Source organism: Acinonyx jubatus, chromosome D4, assembly GCF_027475565.1.
Source record: "Acinonyx jubatus isolate Ajub_Pintada_27869175 chromosome D4, VMU_Ajub_asm_v1.0, whole genome shotgun sequence".
NCBI classification, from domain to species: domain Eukaryota; kingdom Metazoa; phylum Chordata; class Mammalia; order Carnivora; family Felidae; genus Acinonyx; species Acinonyx jubatus.
The window spans coordinates 91,091,607-91,107,268 of NC_069391.1; the positions used below are offsets into that span (position 1 = coordinate 91,091,607).

General features: G+C 59.9%; 1 protein-coding gene across 1 annotated transcript; it reads right to left on the reverse strand.

The window, feature by feature from the left end:
• Positions 1-954: 954 nt before the first annotated feature.
• On the reverse strand, positions 955-6,838 carry NUTM2F (NUT family member 2F). Its single transcript, XM_027053195.2, has 6 exons — positions 5,471-6,838; positions 4,852-4,980; positions 4,370-4,509; positions 3,639-3,925; positions 2,207-2,323; positions 955-1,834 (listed from the first exon to the last, which is right to left on the reverse strand). The coding sequence occupies exons 1-6, from the start codon at positions 6,157-6,159 to the stop codon at positions 1,079-1,081; spliced, it is 2,118 nt and encodes a 705-aa protein (XP_026908996.2). The 5' UTR covers positions 6,160-6,838; the 3' UTR covers positions 955-1,078.
• Positions 6,839-15,662: the final 8,824 nt, after the last annotated feature.

A 15,662-nucleotide genomic window follows, 5' to 3' on the forward strand; every position in this document is an offset into this window, starting at 1 on the left:
GAGGCATGGGTGCGGGCAGACCTCCCCAAAATCAGCGTTTGGGGAGCATGGGGGCACCCTGGCCAGGATTCCCCAAAGCAGCCTGCTCTCCCCCTTCCCGCCCAGCGCACAGTGACCTGTAGGACACCCCGCAGCTCGGAATGAAGAACAAACATGCAGCCAGGACAGGGGGGCAACAGGGACCCCGAGTGCCATCAGAAGACATGACACCGTCATCAGTGGGGACAGGTGTGCACCTGGATGCGAGGGATTTCCCCACGACTCCATGGCTACTTTGAGGGGTTTCTTCTTAGGGGAGCAGGAGGAGGACTCTGGAGCCAACGCTGTGTGGCAGCCGCCCTGGCGCCTGTGACTGCCCTCATCCCCTGGCCTCCCGGAGCCCACGGTCCTCAGAAAACGGTGAAGCCTGGCTCCCTCCAGGCTCCCTGTGGAGGCCCAGTGAGCCGACCCGGAGGTGCCGCCTGGGACAGCGCACGCACACCCCGGCTGGTGGCCCCCGGGTCCCGCCTCATGCTTTCCCCGAGTCCATCCTCACGGGGATGAAGAGGACCCCCCCCCATCCCTCACATTTCAACGGTCCCACTGGGACTCGAAGATGCTCCTCATACCACGAGGCCAGAGCCCCAGAGCCTGTCCCCTGAGGCCAGGCCTTCTGCCCTCCCTCAGGCCCACACAGAGAGCCTTGGAGGAACCAAGGAGGATGTAGCCCCCCCACCCCCCCTCCCCGCCCCAGCTCAGCCCCATGGCTGGACGCTGCAGGGAGGCACAGGGCAGCTCCCGGAGAAGACAGGGCTGACTGCAGACTGCACTCTGGAAGACGGTTGTGGTGCAGAGGGCGCCCATCCCTGGATGTTCAGGGACGCACATGGTGACCGCAAGCCCCTGGAGGCCCCTCCCAGACCCCTTCCCTCCGGCCAGGGCATCTCCATGCAGCGGCCCAGACGCATTTCCCAGCAAAACCATCTTTATTCCCACATACACGCAGCGCCCCTGGGGGCTGCTGCCACCCCGCCCGCAGTCGTGCCCTCCCCCTCTCCCCCCAGCCAGGATCAGCACTGAAGGGTGGGCCCAGGGCTCCCTACGGGCTGCAGTGCTGCTTCTTCCTCCTCCCTGGGACAAAGGAGCCACACCTTCTCTTTGGAGGCAGAGAGGGCCGAAGCAGCCCCACGGCCAGGGCCCGCACCGAGCCCCTGAGGCTGGCCCCTGGGAGGGGCGTCTTCCCGGCAGCGGCCAGACCCGCACGCAGAGCCCGCTTTCTGGACTTGGCAGCTGGGGGAGCGGCTGGGCTGCGGCCTATTCTCTGAGCAGCGGGGGCCTGGGGAGCTCCCCGCGGCCCGCGCCCTCCAGGGCTGGGGAGGCCCGGGGCCGGAGCAGGACTCTGGGACAGCCCCCAGGGCAGCAGGCTGTGCCCAGAGGCCAGGAGGAAGGCCAGGCTGGGCAGCTCCTCCTCGTCCTCACTGGACCCATCTGCTGGCCCGCCAGGCTCCCTAGCAGGGGGGGCCTCTCTGAACACGGGGGCATCCCTGGGGCCCGGCCGAGGAGGGGTGCGCCCTGGCCCCTGGGGAGGAGAGGAGAGCCCACCAGCCCGGAGGGCAGGCAGCTCCTGTTGTCCTGGAGATGCGGCAAAGGCTCTGGGTCTGCACGGGTGGGCGTGTGCCTGGCTGTGCCTCCGGAGGTCCTGGCACTCGCTCTCTGCTGGGCAGGCTTCACGGCTGACCCCTGGCCGGGCCCTGGCCTCACCCTCAGGCCCGGAGCCCAGTGTCGCTGCACAGTGACTCGGGGTTGTGGGCACACCGTCCTCCACCGCCAAGGCCAGCAGTCTCTTCTCTACCAGCTGGGAGGAGGGAGGTGACGGTGACTGGCCAGCACGGGAGTGTGAGAGGGGAGGTGGGACGGTGGCATGGGGGATGGGGGTGGGGGTGGGAGGAGGGGACGGTGGCCCGTGAGGCCCTCTGGCTCTCCTGATATCGCCCTGAGTCCCTCCCTCCCTTCCCAGGCTCCCCATCCTGTAGATGGCATTCTCTGCTCAGTACCTGCCCTGGAGCTCCTGGAGCTCGCCTCCCCAGTGCCATGCCTCCTAGGCAGGGGAGCGGGGGACCGAGTCACGTGTGCCTTTGTACTGAGTGCCCCCCCTTCCCTGGCTCACCTGGGCCCCCTCCCTCCCCTGGCTCAGCTCCTCTCCTGCGTCTCTCTTTGCCCTGCTCACCTCTGCAAGGGAGAGTCCTTCCTCCTGCTCCAATTTCTCAGCGAGGGCCAAAAGATCCAGCTGTGGTTCTGAAGAAAGCAGTTCTGCCAGGAATCGCGGGTGAATGACTGCCTCCACCTGGGACAGAAGGAACAGGCTGTGGGCACCTGGGCAGGGGGCACCTGTGAGCCAAGCAGGACCCACAGGGAAAGTGGTAACGTGAACCCCACCCCGCCTTCTGCACAAGGCAGGATGTTTGAACCATCATGGTCACTGGCTGCATGCACACGCAGACAGGCGCACACGCACACACACACACGCACACACAGGCACACGTGCAGACAACACAGTTTCACACATGCATACACAGAGAGACAAAGCCTATACACACATACATACATATATACATACGCACATACAAAAGCCACACAAATGTGTATGCACACACACCCCCAACACATATGTGCCCACACAGAGACACAGAAGCATTCAAATGGTAGACACCAACATATCCTCACAAACATATGCATACACACACAGACACGCACGTACACATACACACAGGCCACACACAGACACCCACACAGGCTCACCCACACCTGCACAGGTGCACACACACACAAGTACACACACGTTCATGTACACAAGTACCCACAGAGGCACACTACACATAGCCACAAACACATGCATGGACACACACACACACAAGTACACACAGGTGCACCCTACACGCAGGCACACTTACATGCACGTAAGCACATTCACACAAGTACACAGACATACAAACCCTTGCATGTATGTTCATGCACCCAAGTACACACATGCAAACACACACAGGCACACACACATCCACCTAAGCACATTCACTCAAGTACACATGCAAACAAACCCTTGCATGTACGTACATGCACACAAGTACACACACGCACGCTACACGAAGGCACACACACGTGCACGTAAGCACATTCACAGAAGTACACGCACATGCACACGCATACATGTATGCACACGCACACAAGAGCACACACACATACACCCTACACGCAGGCACACACACACGCACGTAAGCACGTTCACACAAGTACACACACAAACACCTGCATGTATATACATGCACTCAAGTACACGCCCATGCACACACATAAATGGACGCATATGCACACAAGTATACACACATGCATGCACACAAGTACCCACACGCACATGCACGTAAGCACATTCACTCAAATACACACACGTACAAACCCTTGCTTGTACGTACACACACAAGTACACACATGCTCGTAAGCACATGCACCCAAGTACACACACGTGCACACACACATGCCTGCACACACACAGCTCAGGAACGAGGAACAGAGCTTGATCCCAAAGGCCTAGGCACAGTCCCACTCCGGGTGTCGGAGTGGCAATGCCTGGAATCTTCCAGACGCCAGGCTGTGGGCCAGCCCACCTTGGTGATGAAGTCTTCCTGGGAACACAGCTTGTCAATGTAGCTGAGAAGACCCGGGTCCAGGTAGATGGCGTCCTCGTCCTGCCGTGGCTCCTCTCCGTCCTGTCCCCATTCACCCGCTAGCGCCCCCGGGGCTGAGCAGGCAGGCCCCAGCAGCCCCTCCATGATGTCCACGTACTCTCTCACAGCCTCAGAGGGGATCTCCTTGGGTGCCTTGGGCTGCGGGGGTCTGTGTGGCTGCGGGCAGGGTGGCTGGGCCCTGGAGCCGGCCTTCCTGGGAATGCAGGCTGAGGCAGAGCGGGAAGGAGGGAGGAGGTGAGAGGGGCTCCAGCTTGCTTGTGGAGAGGGCAGGGTTTGGGGGACACTGATGTCGGTGGGGGCTGGGTCAGGGCCACCTGAAGCCACAGGCACCCTGGGACGGGGGAGCTGAGGGGAGGAGCATCTAATAGCGTCTCCTGTGAGCAACAGAGGACCCACCGTTTCTCCAAGGGTCTCCCCCCACAGCCCGCTTTCCAGGCAGAGTTTTGTTGGGTCCCTTGACAGGGAGGTGGGACTTGCCAGGTCAATATCTCACGGTGACAAAGGGCAGCTACGACCCCAGGCTCTCTGCGGCTGGTTTGGTTGAAAGACCAAGGCCCACGTGAAGGAGGAGACAGGACGTGGGGACAGCGGCCTTCCCTAGGCCCCACTGCCTTCGGCCGCCAGCTCCCTTGGGAATGTGGGTGCTGTACCTGGCTGCCGGCCCCCCTCCAGGGCTGGGGACCCCTGTGTTCCAGGCTTGGGTGGGGCTGGAGCAGATGCGCCCTGGGCCACCTTCACCCACTGCAGCTTCTGAATCTGTTTCTCCTCCTCTGCCTCAAACTCCATGAACCTGGGGGTGAGGAGACCCAGGCCACACTGAGGAGGGGCCCGGCCATGGAGCCCAGCAAAGGCGGAGGCCGTGGGGGACCGGAAGAGGCAGTGCCCGGCAGCGGCAGCCATGGTTTGGCCCCCCAGGAGGCAGCAGGCTGGCCGATCCGGCCCGGCCCGGCCACAGAGGGGGTCCCACCTCCCCGGGGTCGCAGGTTCAGCCCCCATCCTGAGACCTTCACATGGGGGCAGGGGTGGGTGTCGATCAGGTTGGGGTTGAAGCCTGGGCAGGTAGGTGAGGAGGACCCTGTGCTCAGCCCGGCCTCACGGGTCCCACAGGCCTGGGGCTGGGACCCTGACTCACTTTCCTGCCATCTCGTAGTAGATGACCCGGTCAAAGTTGCTTCTGCACTGCCACTCCTGCACGGCCCGCCACACTCCCTCCTCCAGCGTCATGGTGGGCTTCAGGCGGGCCAGGGACCGAAGCACCGGGCTGCAAGCCCTCGGGGTCAGGCGGCGGCTGCGGTCTGGTGGCCCCCCCCCCCCCCCGCCCCACCCCGGCCCTGTGCAGCACGTGTCCCCCGCCCAGCGTGACTCAGTGCTGGCAGGTGACAGGCGGCGTCTGGCCGTGCAAACCAGCCCCCTCCAGGCGACCACTGTCACTGCCTCACACTGGGCAGCCCGGGCCCTGGGCTCCAGGCTGACCACCCACCCGCACCTGGATCAGGGAGCTCTTTGCCCCCGGACCCTGCGTTCCATAATGACGATACTGAGCGTGCCGTGCCAGGCAGTGATCCGGTCCCCCGGTCCCCTGCGGGAAGTGCCGTCACCCCGTGTCCAGCGGGGGACCCCAGAGGACCCGCGCCGCACTGCCTTCCCCGAGCGGCACTGGCTCACACCCTCCTCTCCTCACCCTGAGGCCCCCCGCCCTGGGCACACCCCAGGGTCCTGGCTGAGGGCGGCGGGGGGCAGAAGGCGCTCACATGAGAAAGCAGGAGAGGGCTTCGGCGTCGGGGCTCTGCGGGAGGTGCCTGCGGGCCAGGACCTTGAAGCACTGCCAGCGCCGGAAGTTCTCGTACACACTCTTGGGGCTACAGGAGTCCGCGGGCGAGGCCTTGGCGGGGCCGCTGGCCAGGCTGCCCTCCCTGGCAGCTGCGGGGGGCTGCGGCCCTGCGGTCCCCGGGGGCACCATGGGGGCCCGCCGGACAGCCGGGGGGGGAGCCTGAGGTCGAAGGTCTGGGGTGGAGCCTCCCTTGCCGGCCCAGGTGCCCCCGACGGCTGGGGCGGACACGGGGCTCCCCGCTGCCGACGTTGCCAGGAACAGGGGTGTGGGGCATGCAGCACCCCCACAGAGGGCCCCGGGAGGACTCCAGTGAGCGGGGGCCTGGGTGAGGACGACGGTCTGAGTCTGGGGGGCATCTGCGGGCCCCCACTCTGACCTGACCTGGACGATGACGTTACAGGCCCGGGTCCCACCCGGGCCATGGACGGCATCTCCTGCCACCAGCGGTGTCCTGCAGAAAGTGGGCAGCACCACGGGGCTGCCAGGCGTGAATGGCGGGGTCACGTGGGGCGGCGAGTGCTGCCCCCGGGGTGACCAGTGCGAGGCGCCAGCAGCAGGTGGGGGAAACGGCTGTGCCGTCAAAGAAGACACGGAGGCCTCCGGGTCCATGGCCACATGCGGTCCCAGCACTGGAGATGCTGTGGACAGAAGGGAAGGGCCGGATCGAGTCTGAGAATCGCAGCCAGGACGCAGGATCCTGGGCCCCTTTGCTCACTAGGGAGCGGAGTGGGGAATCGCGACACCCGAGGGACACTTACAGGAAAAGGTGCGGTTTGCAAGTGTCCTGGAGTGATTTCCGTGCTCTGGCCTCCGGACGACAATTCCTGTCCCCGCCCTTCTCAACAAGACAGCCTGCCTGCCTGGAAGAGGCAGCCTTGGCCAGCACTGACTCTGGGAACCTCCCCAGGACCCCAGACACCACCCTCCATCCTCACGGGCTGTCCTCCTGGACGAGGGGCTGGGTGGACATCTGCCCTGTGGGAAATGCCCTCGGCCGGCTCCCAGGCGGCTTGGGTTCTGCTCCCAGGTACGTCCGAGTCACCTGAAGGGCCTTTGTGAACGGGCAGCGTCTAAACCATTTGGGCCCCTCTCCTGCTCAGACCCCCAATGCCTGACGCTCAGTAAAACTCCCTCCCTTTCTTCCTGTCCTAACATAAGAAAACAAACGCTTGTAATATCTTTCTCCTTCTAAGCGCGGCCTCCGAGCCCCCACGTAACCCCGTCTTAGGAACCCCCACAGCCCACACGCAGCACGGGCCAGGTGCTGCCACCGCTCAGCAGCTCGGATCCTGGGAGAGTGTGAGGCAGGCGTCATGTTCCCTGGTTCCTGTCACTCGCAGCCCACGGTGGCTACAGAAGATTAGCAAAGGGCAATGCAGAGGGGGCAGCGGGGCTGTTGGGGTGGGGGGACTCTGGAGCTGGGTCACGTGGGACTGGTTGTGGGAATGCAGGCTTCTGTGGTCTTCCCCTTCCAGCTCCAACAGTGAAGGTGAGGACACACGAGGAGCCCAGCATGAGCCCAGTGCCAGAAGGAAAAGGGGCTGGATCCCGTGCCTGTTCACCAAGAACCCATGCAGGTCCTCGTTGGGAGGACAAGGGACACACCTGCACATCTAACTGATCAACAGGTGTCCCACGACATGTCATACAACCATAGAAGATGGTCCTCCCGTCCAGGCTCCCCTCCTACCCCCTGTAAGGAGGACTCAGCTTTCACAGATGCTGCTTGGGACACCCAACCACACTACACTCTGTTTCCCATCCACGGCACAGGGACGTGGAATACAAGCAGACCCTTCATCTCAAAGGTGGCTCCCAGGGTTGAGGGTTGGCCAGGAAACACTGGACAAGATGAAGCAGGTGGAGGGACCGCGCGTCCTCAAGAGGAAGAGGGACCCAGAACAGCTGAGGAACCCAAGGCTTACCTTGGTTGAGGCCACCTGATGCCCTGTCCCTGCTGAATCTACGAAAAGGGTCACCTGGGCTGGGGAGAAGTCAGCTCTGGGCTGGAAGGAGTGGAAGTCCTGGGCCGGGGGTGTTAGAGGAACTTCCAGCCCCGCTCCCGGGGAGGACATTGGCCATAAGACCGCCCCACTGAACCACGTCCTGGCTCAGACCATCTCCCCCCACATCCCTATCAGGCACTATGGAGACCCAGAATCTGCAGTCAAGTCCCTTGGAGGGTATGGTGGGGGAGGTCCAGGTGTCTGAGGAATACCACACCCGGCTGTCCTTTCCCTGGGAGCCTGCCTGTGCCACCACCACGACACGGTGCCACCTCTCTACAAACTGTCAAAGTGGTGTGTGACTCCAGAGACACGCAGTGTGCCTGCCTCCATCCGTTCTCCACGCCCAGGGCATTTCCCCTACGAGGTCTCGACCCGCCCTCCTCCCCAGCGTCCTTGCAGGTTTCCACGGGCTCCCAGCCTCCCAGATGAGTTGTCCTTGGCCCCCACCCTCTTTCTCTACTCAACCCCCACCCCCACCCCCATGTGCCCCTGTCCAAGTGTCGCATTTGAATCCCACGGATTTGAGGGATGGCAGGCACGCGGACACACCTGCCCAACCCACAGGCTTACCTCCTTCTGAGGCCATCCCCGCAGGCTTGGCAGGGACCACTGTGTCCTACAGCCACCACAATCAGAAACGTCGAGTCCACGTCCCAGACAGCGACCTGCTCCAGCAGATGCTCAAGATCCAATTAAGGAGGGAAAAGTTTGAATGTAAACAGGGACAGAATGTAGGGCTCCTGACATTCTGCAGCGGGGGAGGGGCCGAGGGCCAGGGCCCTGGGTGGGGGTGGGGAGACATTCCCTGAGGGCTCTGGCAGGTAGGCAAGGGCCACAAGTCCCTCTCAAATGACACAGGGGAAACACAATTGCTGTGTGCCTTTGGAGGCAATTTATACAAGTTGTTCAGATTCCGAGCACCGAGGTGTTACTCGGTGGTCCTTTGCTTCCGTTTTCATCCATTGGCCGAGTTTGTGTCCCTCAACCCGCTCTGCTTCCCACCTGGCTCTTGACTCACTTCAACCGAGGCCGGACTTTCTGAACAAGATTCAGAACATGTATTCTGATGAACACATGGGTCCTGAAGACCACATGGAACTGAGGTTCCAAATTAGCAGATCTCAGCAGATCCTGCGTGCTTGCTTGCACACGGGTCCTTGTCCTTGCCGCCCTCCGCTGCTGGAAGCTGCTCAGACTCAAGCAGGACGAGGCTTACTAATGCTCTCCTCTGCTGGAAAGCCCCAGCCTATCAGACAGTGGTCGTGCAGCCTACACATGCAGGACCAGAAATCACTACTTTTTGTTTCCCAGCATCCTGTGCTGTCATTCAACATTGACTGCTAACATTTTTCCTTCTTTTAGTGGAATATCTCAAAGAATCAATAGCTTTGTGTGGTTCAATGTCGAAGGACATAAAGGAATATGCAGTGATGACTCTTCCTCCCACCTCTTACTCCTGGGCACCAAGCCCCTTTCTCGCAGGAAACCAGTGTTATCTGTGACGTTCAAATCTTCAGAGAGACAGATTATGCAACTAAAAGTACATGTGAGCTATTTTCATTTTCAAAAAATGCTTGTATTTTTTTCTGTGGCTAAAAGTTGACACATATTCCAAAATAGGTGTGAGTGTGCCCAGTGATTGACTTTATGCTGATACTGTGGCTCCTGTCCTTATTTCTGGAGACTGGATTCTGGGAACATGGAGTTCTACAGTCCTTTACATTTCAAGGACCCTGTAGAATAGGGTGGCTGGATTTAGCATATGAAATAACGGATGCTCAACTGAGTTAGAATTTCAGATAATAGGGATCAGCTTCTAGAATAATTGTGTCCCATGCAATATTTTGGATATAACTTTTAATGGAAATTTGTTCCCAGTTGATTTCAATTTTGCATTTAGCTGGGGTTCTGTACTTTATATGGCATCTCCACCCAAACAGTGTAATATATTCAGCCAATATTAGTCACCCTGTGAGAAAGAGAACTTGGATTAGGAGACTCAAGGGTGCTACTTTGAAAAAAAAAAAGAGTGCTATCTTGGCTCACCCACAAAATCATTTGCCTGCGCACGCACGTGCACACGAACACACACACACACACACACACACACACACACACACGGTGTCTATAGGCTCTTTGGGTGATATGGAATTTGGAGGCGCCAAATATACAGAATTGAGTATCTGGAATTAAGGGGACTAAGGACAGAAGTAAGGGATAGGAAACCTTCCCCTCCCTAACATCCTACAGTCCTGGTTTTCCTAGGGGTTAAAATCAATCCCCATGAAATGGATGTGCACCTGCCATCTATCCACTGACGTCCAACCCCCATTCACACAACCAGCTTCCTCTAAGTTCTAATTGGCCAATGCTAGCCTGGAAGCCCTGCTCACGGGCTTGTGTATTTCCTGTCTGCATGAGAGACCCTTGTTCTTTGGAATCCATGCTCATCAGGGCATGTGGCCCCATCTGCACGAGAATCATGGGAGCACCTCTTTAAAGTCTTGCTTGATTCTTCTTTTCATATTGCACATCAACATCAGTTTACTGGGAAGGTTCAAAATGATATGAAAGAGCATTGGGGTTTTGTGTCGTCAGAAGAGAGGACTGTTAGGAAATTGGCCAAGGGTGACGAGGGTTAAGAACCTCAGTGGTTGCCACCCATCTCTTGGGAGACCTGCTTCACCCCTGCTATCATAGCAGTACAGCTCTAGGATGGCAGGGTGTTGGGGAAGGAAAGGGAGGTTTAGAAGGATGGCTCCACACTGACCATACACTGAAAAAGACTCCTGGTTAAGGCACCGAAACAATTCCTTGCCCCCTTGAGGAAAAGTTGACTCCAAAGGCCACCACTGTGTGGAAACTGAACAGTGGACACCCTGATGCGGAAAGGCACTGGACTTTGAGTTCGGGACCTGGAGTTCCTCCCCTCCCCCTGCTCCGTACTATAGTCATGTAAGAGAGTCATTTCCCAATTCCTCTGCAATCTCCACACGGTTTCTAAGTTTTCTCCCAACTCCCACCCTGACAGGGCCCAGGGATTATTTATATTAGCACTTCTGGAGTGTAGGGCCAGCCACCCAAAGCAGGTGAGCTCCACGGTGCAGCCCTTCAGGACATTCCCCAGGCCTCTCCCACTCTGCAGTGTGGAAGGGACTCTCCACAGGCACCCATCTTTGTGTTCTCTCTGGCAGCTGCTCTGAGCACGCTTCCTGCACGGGAGCTGGGGAGATGAGCTGAGAGCCACTCAAGCAAATCATAGTGAACTTTATTGCAAACATCCCTGCTGGGCATTGAAAAAGGAACAACTTGGAGACATTGCTCAAGGCCTGAGCTTTTATCCGGGGAAGGCTGAAATGGGTTTCAAGCAACAGCTTTGTTTTAGACAGTTTTGAGGCAAAATGTACTCAGGCACTCGTGAAAGCAGGCTCCTTCTTGTTTGCTCCCTTTGTCCAGTCAGTCAACCAATTATTGCTAAGATTCTCACTCATGGCTCAGAGGTAGGACTTGAGTGACCCTTGTCAGGGCCACTGATAAAAGATGACACTGCAGAAAACTTCTCTGGTCCCCATTCTGCAATCATTTTCGAACACTTCGAAATCTAGAGTCCAGAAGCAGATGGCATCAAATTAGCCCAAATGTAACTTGGGAAGACTGGTCCTAGGAGGGAGTAAGAGCATTCCTTTAGACCCTGATCTCTGGCCGTTCCTGCATTAACTTCTGAGACAAACCCATCTCTGGACACGGATCACAGGCCTCAGAAGAGGGATGGCCTTCCACACAAGCAAGGACATTAGCAGAGTGGGGGATATCATGCTTGTGTGATCTTGGAGTCTGCAGCCCGTGGACTTGGAGGTGTGCGGTGCCAGGTTTCATCGTTCTGCTGTGGCTGAGAAATAGCACGAAGGTGGCCATTGGCCACAAGGAGGTTGTGGAGGTTGAAGCTTCTCCCAAGAATATTACAAAATCTGGTCAAGAAGTTGAGTCTTTTTAAAAAAATCAGTTGAAATTCTTCGCTGTTTTGAAAAGGAGGGAGGGGAGGGCAAATCCTTCCCAGCCCACCTGTGTGACTGCATCTGTCCAGCAGGATCAGAGGCAGAGCACAAGCCTGTAAGGAGACGTCCGTGCATCACACGTACTGAGCAGCCCCGTGTATCAGCAGCTACCCTAAGGAACCTAACCTGGCACAGGCAGTGCGTTCGGGGAAACTCTGGGAGAGGAGGCGGGGAGGGAGGGGGCCCTTGGAGTGTTCCCCAGGTCTGCATTCTCCGCCTGATCTGTTCCTTCATGGAACCTTCGGGCTCGGGCGTCCAAGGGGCACAGCACTTGTGGAAAGGCGGGGACGAGCAGAGGGACGGGCGGTCCCGGCCGAGGGCGGCCGTGGCCCCACCGGAGGCCGTGGGGCTGCAGGTGCACCTGGTCCCTAACTCGGTGGGAAGGCCGCGTCAGAGGGCGCGGAGCGCACGTGTGCGGTGTTACAATCGCCAGTGCTGGCTTCACAGGCGCCGGCTCCGAGGCTGGACGGCCATAAAGACTCCGTCCCGTCCGAGCTAGAGCCGCCCGAGTGGCTTCCCAGCGCGAGAGGGTCCCCTGGCGCCCTAGCCCGCAGGGACCTCCAGGCGCGTCCCTGCGTGTCCTTTGCCCGCCCGCGCACGCCCAGGGGGGCGGGGCTGCAGCGCTCCTGGACCCGCCCCCCAGGGCCCGCCGCGTCCGTTGAGGCGGTGCGCCGGGGAGCGCGCGCGCGTGCGTGGGGGCGGGGCTCAACGGCCCTCCCGGCTGGAGGCGGTGCCCTGCCCCCTGCCTGGCGGCCTCGTGCCACCGTGACGTCAAGTCGAGGCCCGGGTCCCGCGCCGTTAGTCGCTCAGGCGTAGCCGCGGTCGCCGTGGTAAGGCCTTAGCTTGTGCGCGCGCGTGTCACGTAGCAACCGGCCGCGTGGACGCTCGGCGACCGCCGCCGCGACGGTGAGCTGACGCGCGAGTGTTTCGGGCGGTGTGCGGGTGTGGACCGTGCGGGGCTGAGACCGGTTCTTGGGAGTCGGCGTCGGCAGCGGGGTCCGGGGCGGCTGTACGTCTGGGGTCTTCGTCTCGACCTCTCGACCCAGCGGTTCTGAAGCGGGTTCTTGGGCGTGTCGGCGTGGGCAGCGGGTTCCCGGGCGGCGTTGGGTCTGGGGTCTTCGCCTCGGCGTCCCGACTCGGCGGTTCTGAAGCGGGTTCTTGGGCGTGTCGGCGTGGGCACCTTGGTCCCAGGCGGCGGCGGCGGGTCTGGGGTCTGCACCCCGGCGTCCCGACCCGGCGGTTCTGAAGCGGGTTCTTGGGCGTGTCGGCGTCGGCAGCGGGGTCCCGGGCGGCGTTGGGTCTGGGGTCTGCGCCTCGACCTCTCGACCCAGCGGTTCTGAAGCGGGTTCTTGGGTGTGTCGGCGTCGGCACCGAGGTCCCGGACGGCCAGTGGGTCTGGGGTCTTTGCCTCGGCGTCTCGACCCAGTGGTTCTGAGGCGGGTTCTCGGGCGTGTCGGCGTGGGCACCTTGGTCCCAGGCGGCGGCGGCGGGTCTGGGGTCTGCACCCCGGCGTCCCGACCCGGCGGTTCTGAAGCGGGTTCTTGGGCGTGTCGGCGTCGGCAGCGGGGTCCCGGCGGGCGTGCTTCGGGGGCCTGGAGGGGGCGGGGGGCGGGGGACGAGGGGCCGTCGCGGTTCCCCTCCGAGGGCGCGGGGCCGCCAGGCCAGCGGAGCACAGGTGGGGCCGCAGGAGCTTGTCCGCTGGGAGTGTGGCACGTGTGTTCGCACGTGTGGGGTAGTGCGGTCTCGGGGCGTTTGTGATGAAGGGGCCAAGCCCGTGTGTGAGCGCGGGCGGAGAGGCGTGTGTGGACCGGGAGTGCCTAGCTCCTCGGGGAGTCGGCGGCTAGCTGTCGGGACTTTGGGGAACGTGGCACGTGCGATTGTTTCCCCCTCTGACTCGGGGGCTGGTGCGAGTCGCGGCAGACGTGGAAGGATTAGGCGCATGTGCAAGGGGGCAGGGTTTGGACCGGCGCCTGCGTGTGTTAGTTTCGGTGTGTGGCGTGCTGTGTGTTATTCGGACAGCGTCGGAGGACCACGTGGTTCATGGTTGAGTTTCTTTTCCTGATTGTCGGCAGCCGTGTATCTATCCCTCTCCAGCTACAGGAATTACCCAAGTTGTTCGCAAGGCGTGAAGGCTTTAGGAGCATTCCAAGGGCATTTCTTTGGATAGTGGAGCTGTGTGTGTGTGTTGGTGTGTAGAGGGCAAGTCCGTGACTCGTTCCTGGCGTCGGGGGTGGGGGGGTGTTTGATGTGCCGTCGTGACGTGGGCTTGTGTGAAGTGTTGGGGTGTGCTGGAAGTGACTTGTGCCGACTCGGGATGGTGAGTGGTGCGCATCTGTTCCTCGTTCTGTGTTTAGTGTCAGCAGGCGGGTCGCTTGAAGGAGTCAAGCTGCGAATGCTAGGTAAAAGCCACAAAGGAAGCCTTTCCCTCCTTTCTCCGGGAGCATTTTCTTGAGCATTTAGGAGCACACCACCGGTCTGTGTGGATGGATGGATGGGTGAAGCAAGCATATTCGGGCATCCTTGGGTGTATGGGGGGGGCGGTGACTCTGTGAATTGTGAGTGGAGCTTCCGGAGCTCTGGGCCCTTGTGTGTGTGCACCGAGCCTGGTCATTCTGAACCGCTGCGTCACTCCTAATCAGGTTGGCCCACTGGTTAGGGCCGAAGCATCCCTGTAAACATTGGTGATGTGCAGATAGGTTGGGGGTGTCTGTTAGGTGGGTGGAGACTCCTTCAGCACCTGCGGTCCTGGCATCTGGGTCCCAAGTGGGATGGCCTGGTGGGCATCGATGGCTGTCGGTGCAGAACCTTCACCAGTGTGTTGTTGGTGTGATGGGGATTCCTGGACGGGAGGTCGGAAGGTCTGCTCTCCCGGGCAACCCCTGCAAGTCAGCCGGGCAGCTACGGGCACTGCTGTCTCTTCTGGGGCATGGCTGGGAGGCAAGGACACCCTCCACGGGGGTTCCAGGTGGTGACGGGCTGTAGAAACCTGTATCTGGGAGTGCAGCAGCCCCAGGTGGTGGGGGATTTTGGTGATCATGCTGCTCAGCCATGTCACTAGTTCTCAACCAGCTCATCTCAGTGGAAGCCTGAGTCCTCCGTGCTCGGCAGGACCTCTGAGGGGCGGGGTCAGTGAACTGACAAGGCTGGAGTTGGGAGGCTTTGTCCCTGCAGAAGGGCTGGGGGCTGAGACCCGGAGAGACTGGGATGTTGTGCTCTGGGTAGGTATGGCTGTGATGTTCCAGAACCCTATAGGTATGCTCTCTCTTCTTTTTGAAGGTTCAGGATGCTCCTAGTCCTGGGAAGCTTATCTCAGCTTCATGTTTCTCTGATGGGATGACCTGATGCTCTTTTCTCAGTCCACATGGACCTGCAGACCCACCAGAGGGTTCGATCAATATGGCCACCAGCTGACCACATACACAGCTGCCTCCTGCCTCCCCTCTCCCTTGGACCCACCCAAGCCTTTCTGGGCCTTCCTTATGGGGAGTCTCCCACTGGCCTTTTCTCCCTCATGGTGGATCTCCCTCCAGCAAAAGGTGCCGACGTCACCTTCTTGAATGCCCCAATACCACCTCTCTTAGCACTAGCGGATTCCTAGTGGCTCTCACTGCCTCCTTTGTAACCTATCCCCAATAAAGGGACAGTACGGTATGTTAATTGCGTTGTGTTTTGTTGGCAAAATGGACCTTTGCCAGTTTTTTGTATTTTAAAACATTTTATGTTCTAAAAAGAACACGATGTAACACATGCAAGGTAGACGTTCTTGGGTTTCTTTGTTTTGTTTTTGATATGGGAAGATGTAGACCCTGAGCTTTAGGGGAGAAGAGCAGGAGTGTCTCGATATCCCAGACCAGCACTGAAAACGCCCCACTCTCGTGGAATGGACGGAAATGTCTGGAATGGCTGAGGCCGATCACAGCTGGTTGTTCTGGGGCCACTGGTGTTTTGGAGTGTACGTTGCGGCACGTACCCTGTGTTCCCCCGTCTCTCCCTGGGCAGAAGGGATCCTCTGTTCCGCACGGAGCGGCCCCTTTGGCCAGGCCATTAG

Coding starts and splice junctions, on each gene's coding strand:
- NUTM2F (XM_027053195.2), bottom strand. CDS start 6,159: ATGGACCCGGAGGCCTCCGTGTCTTCTTTGACGGCACAGCCGTTTCCC. Junction 4,510..4,851: donor TACTACGAGATGGCAGGAAA/GTGAGTCAGGGT, acceptor CCTCACCCCCAG/GTTCATGGAGTTTGAGGCAG. Junction 1,835..2,206: donor AAGGACTCTCCCTTGCAGAG/GTGAGCAGGGCA, acceptor CCCTCCTCCCAG/CTGGTAGAGAAGAGACTGCT.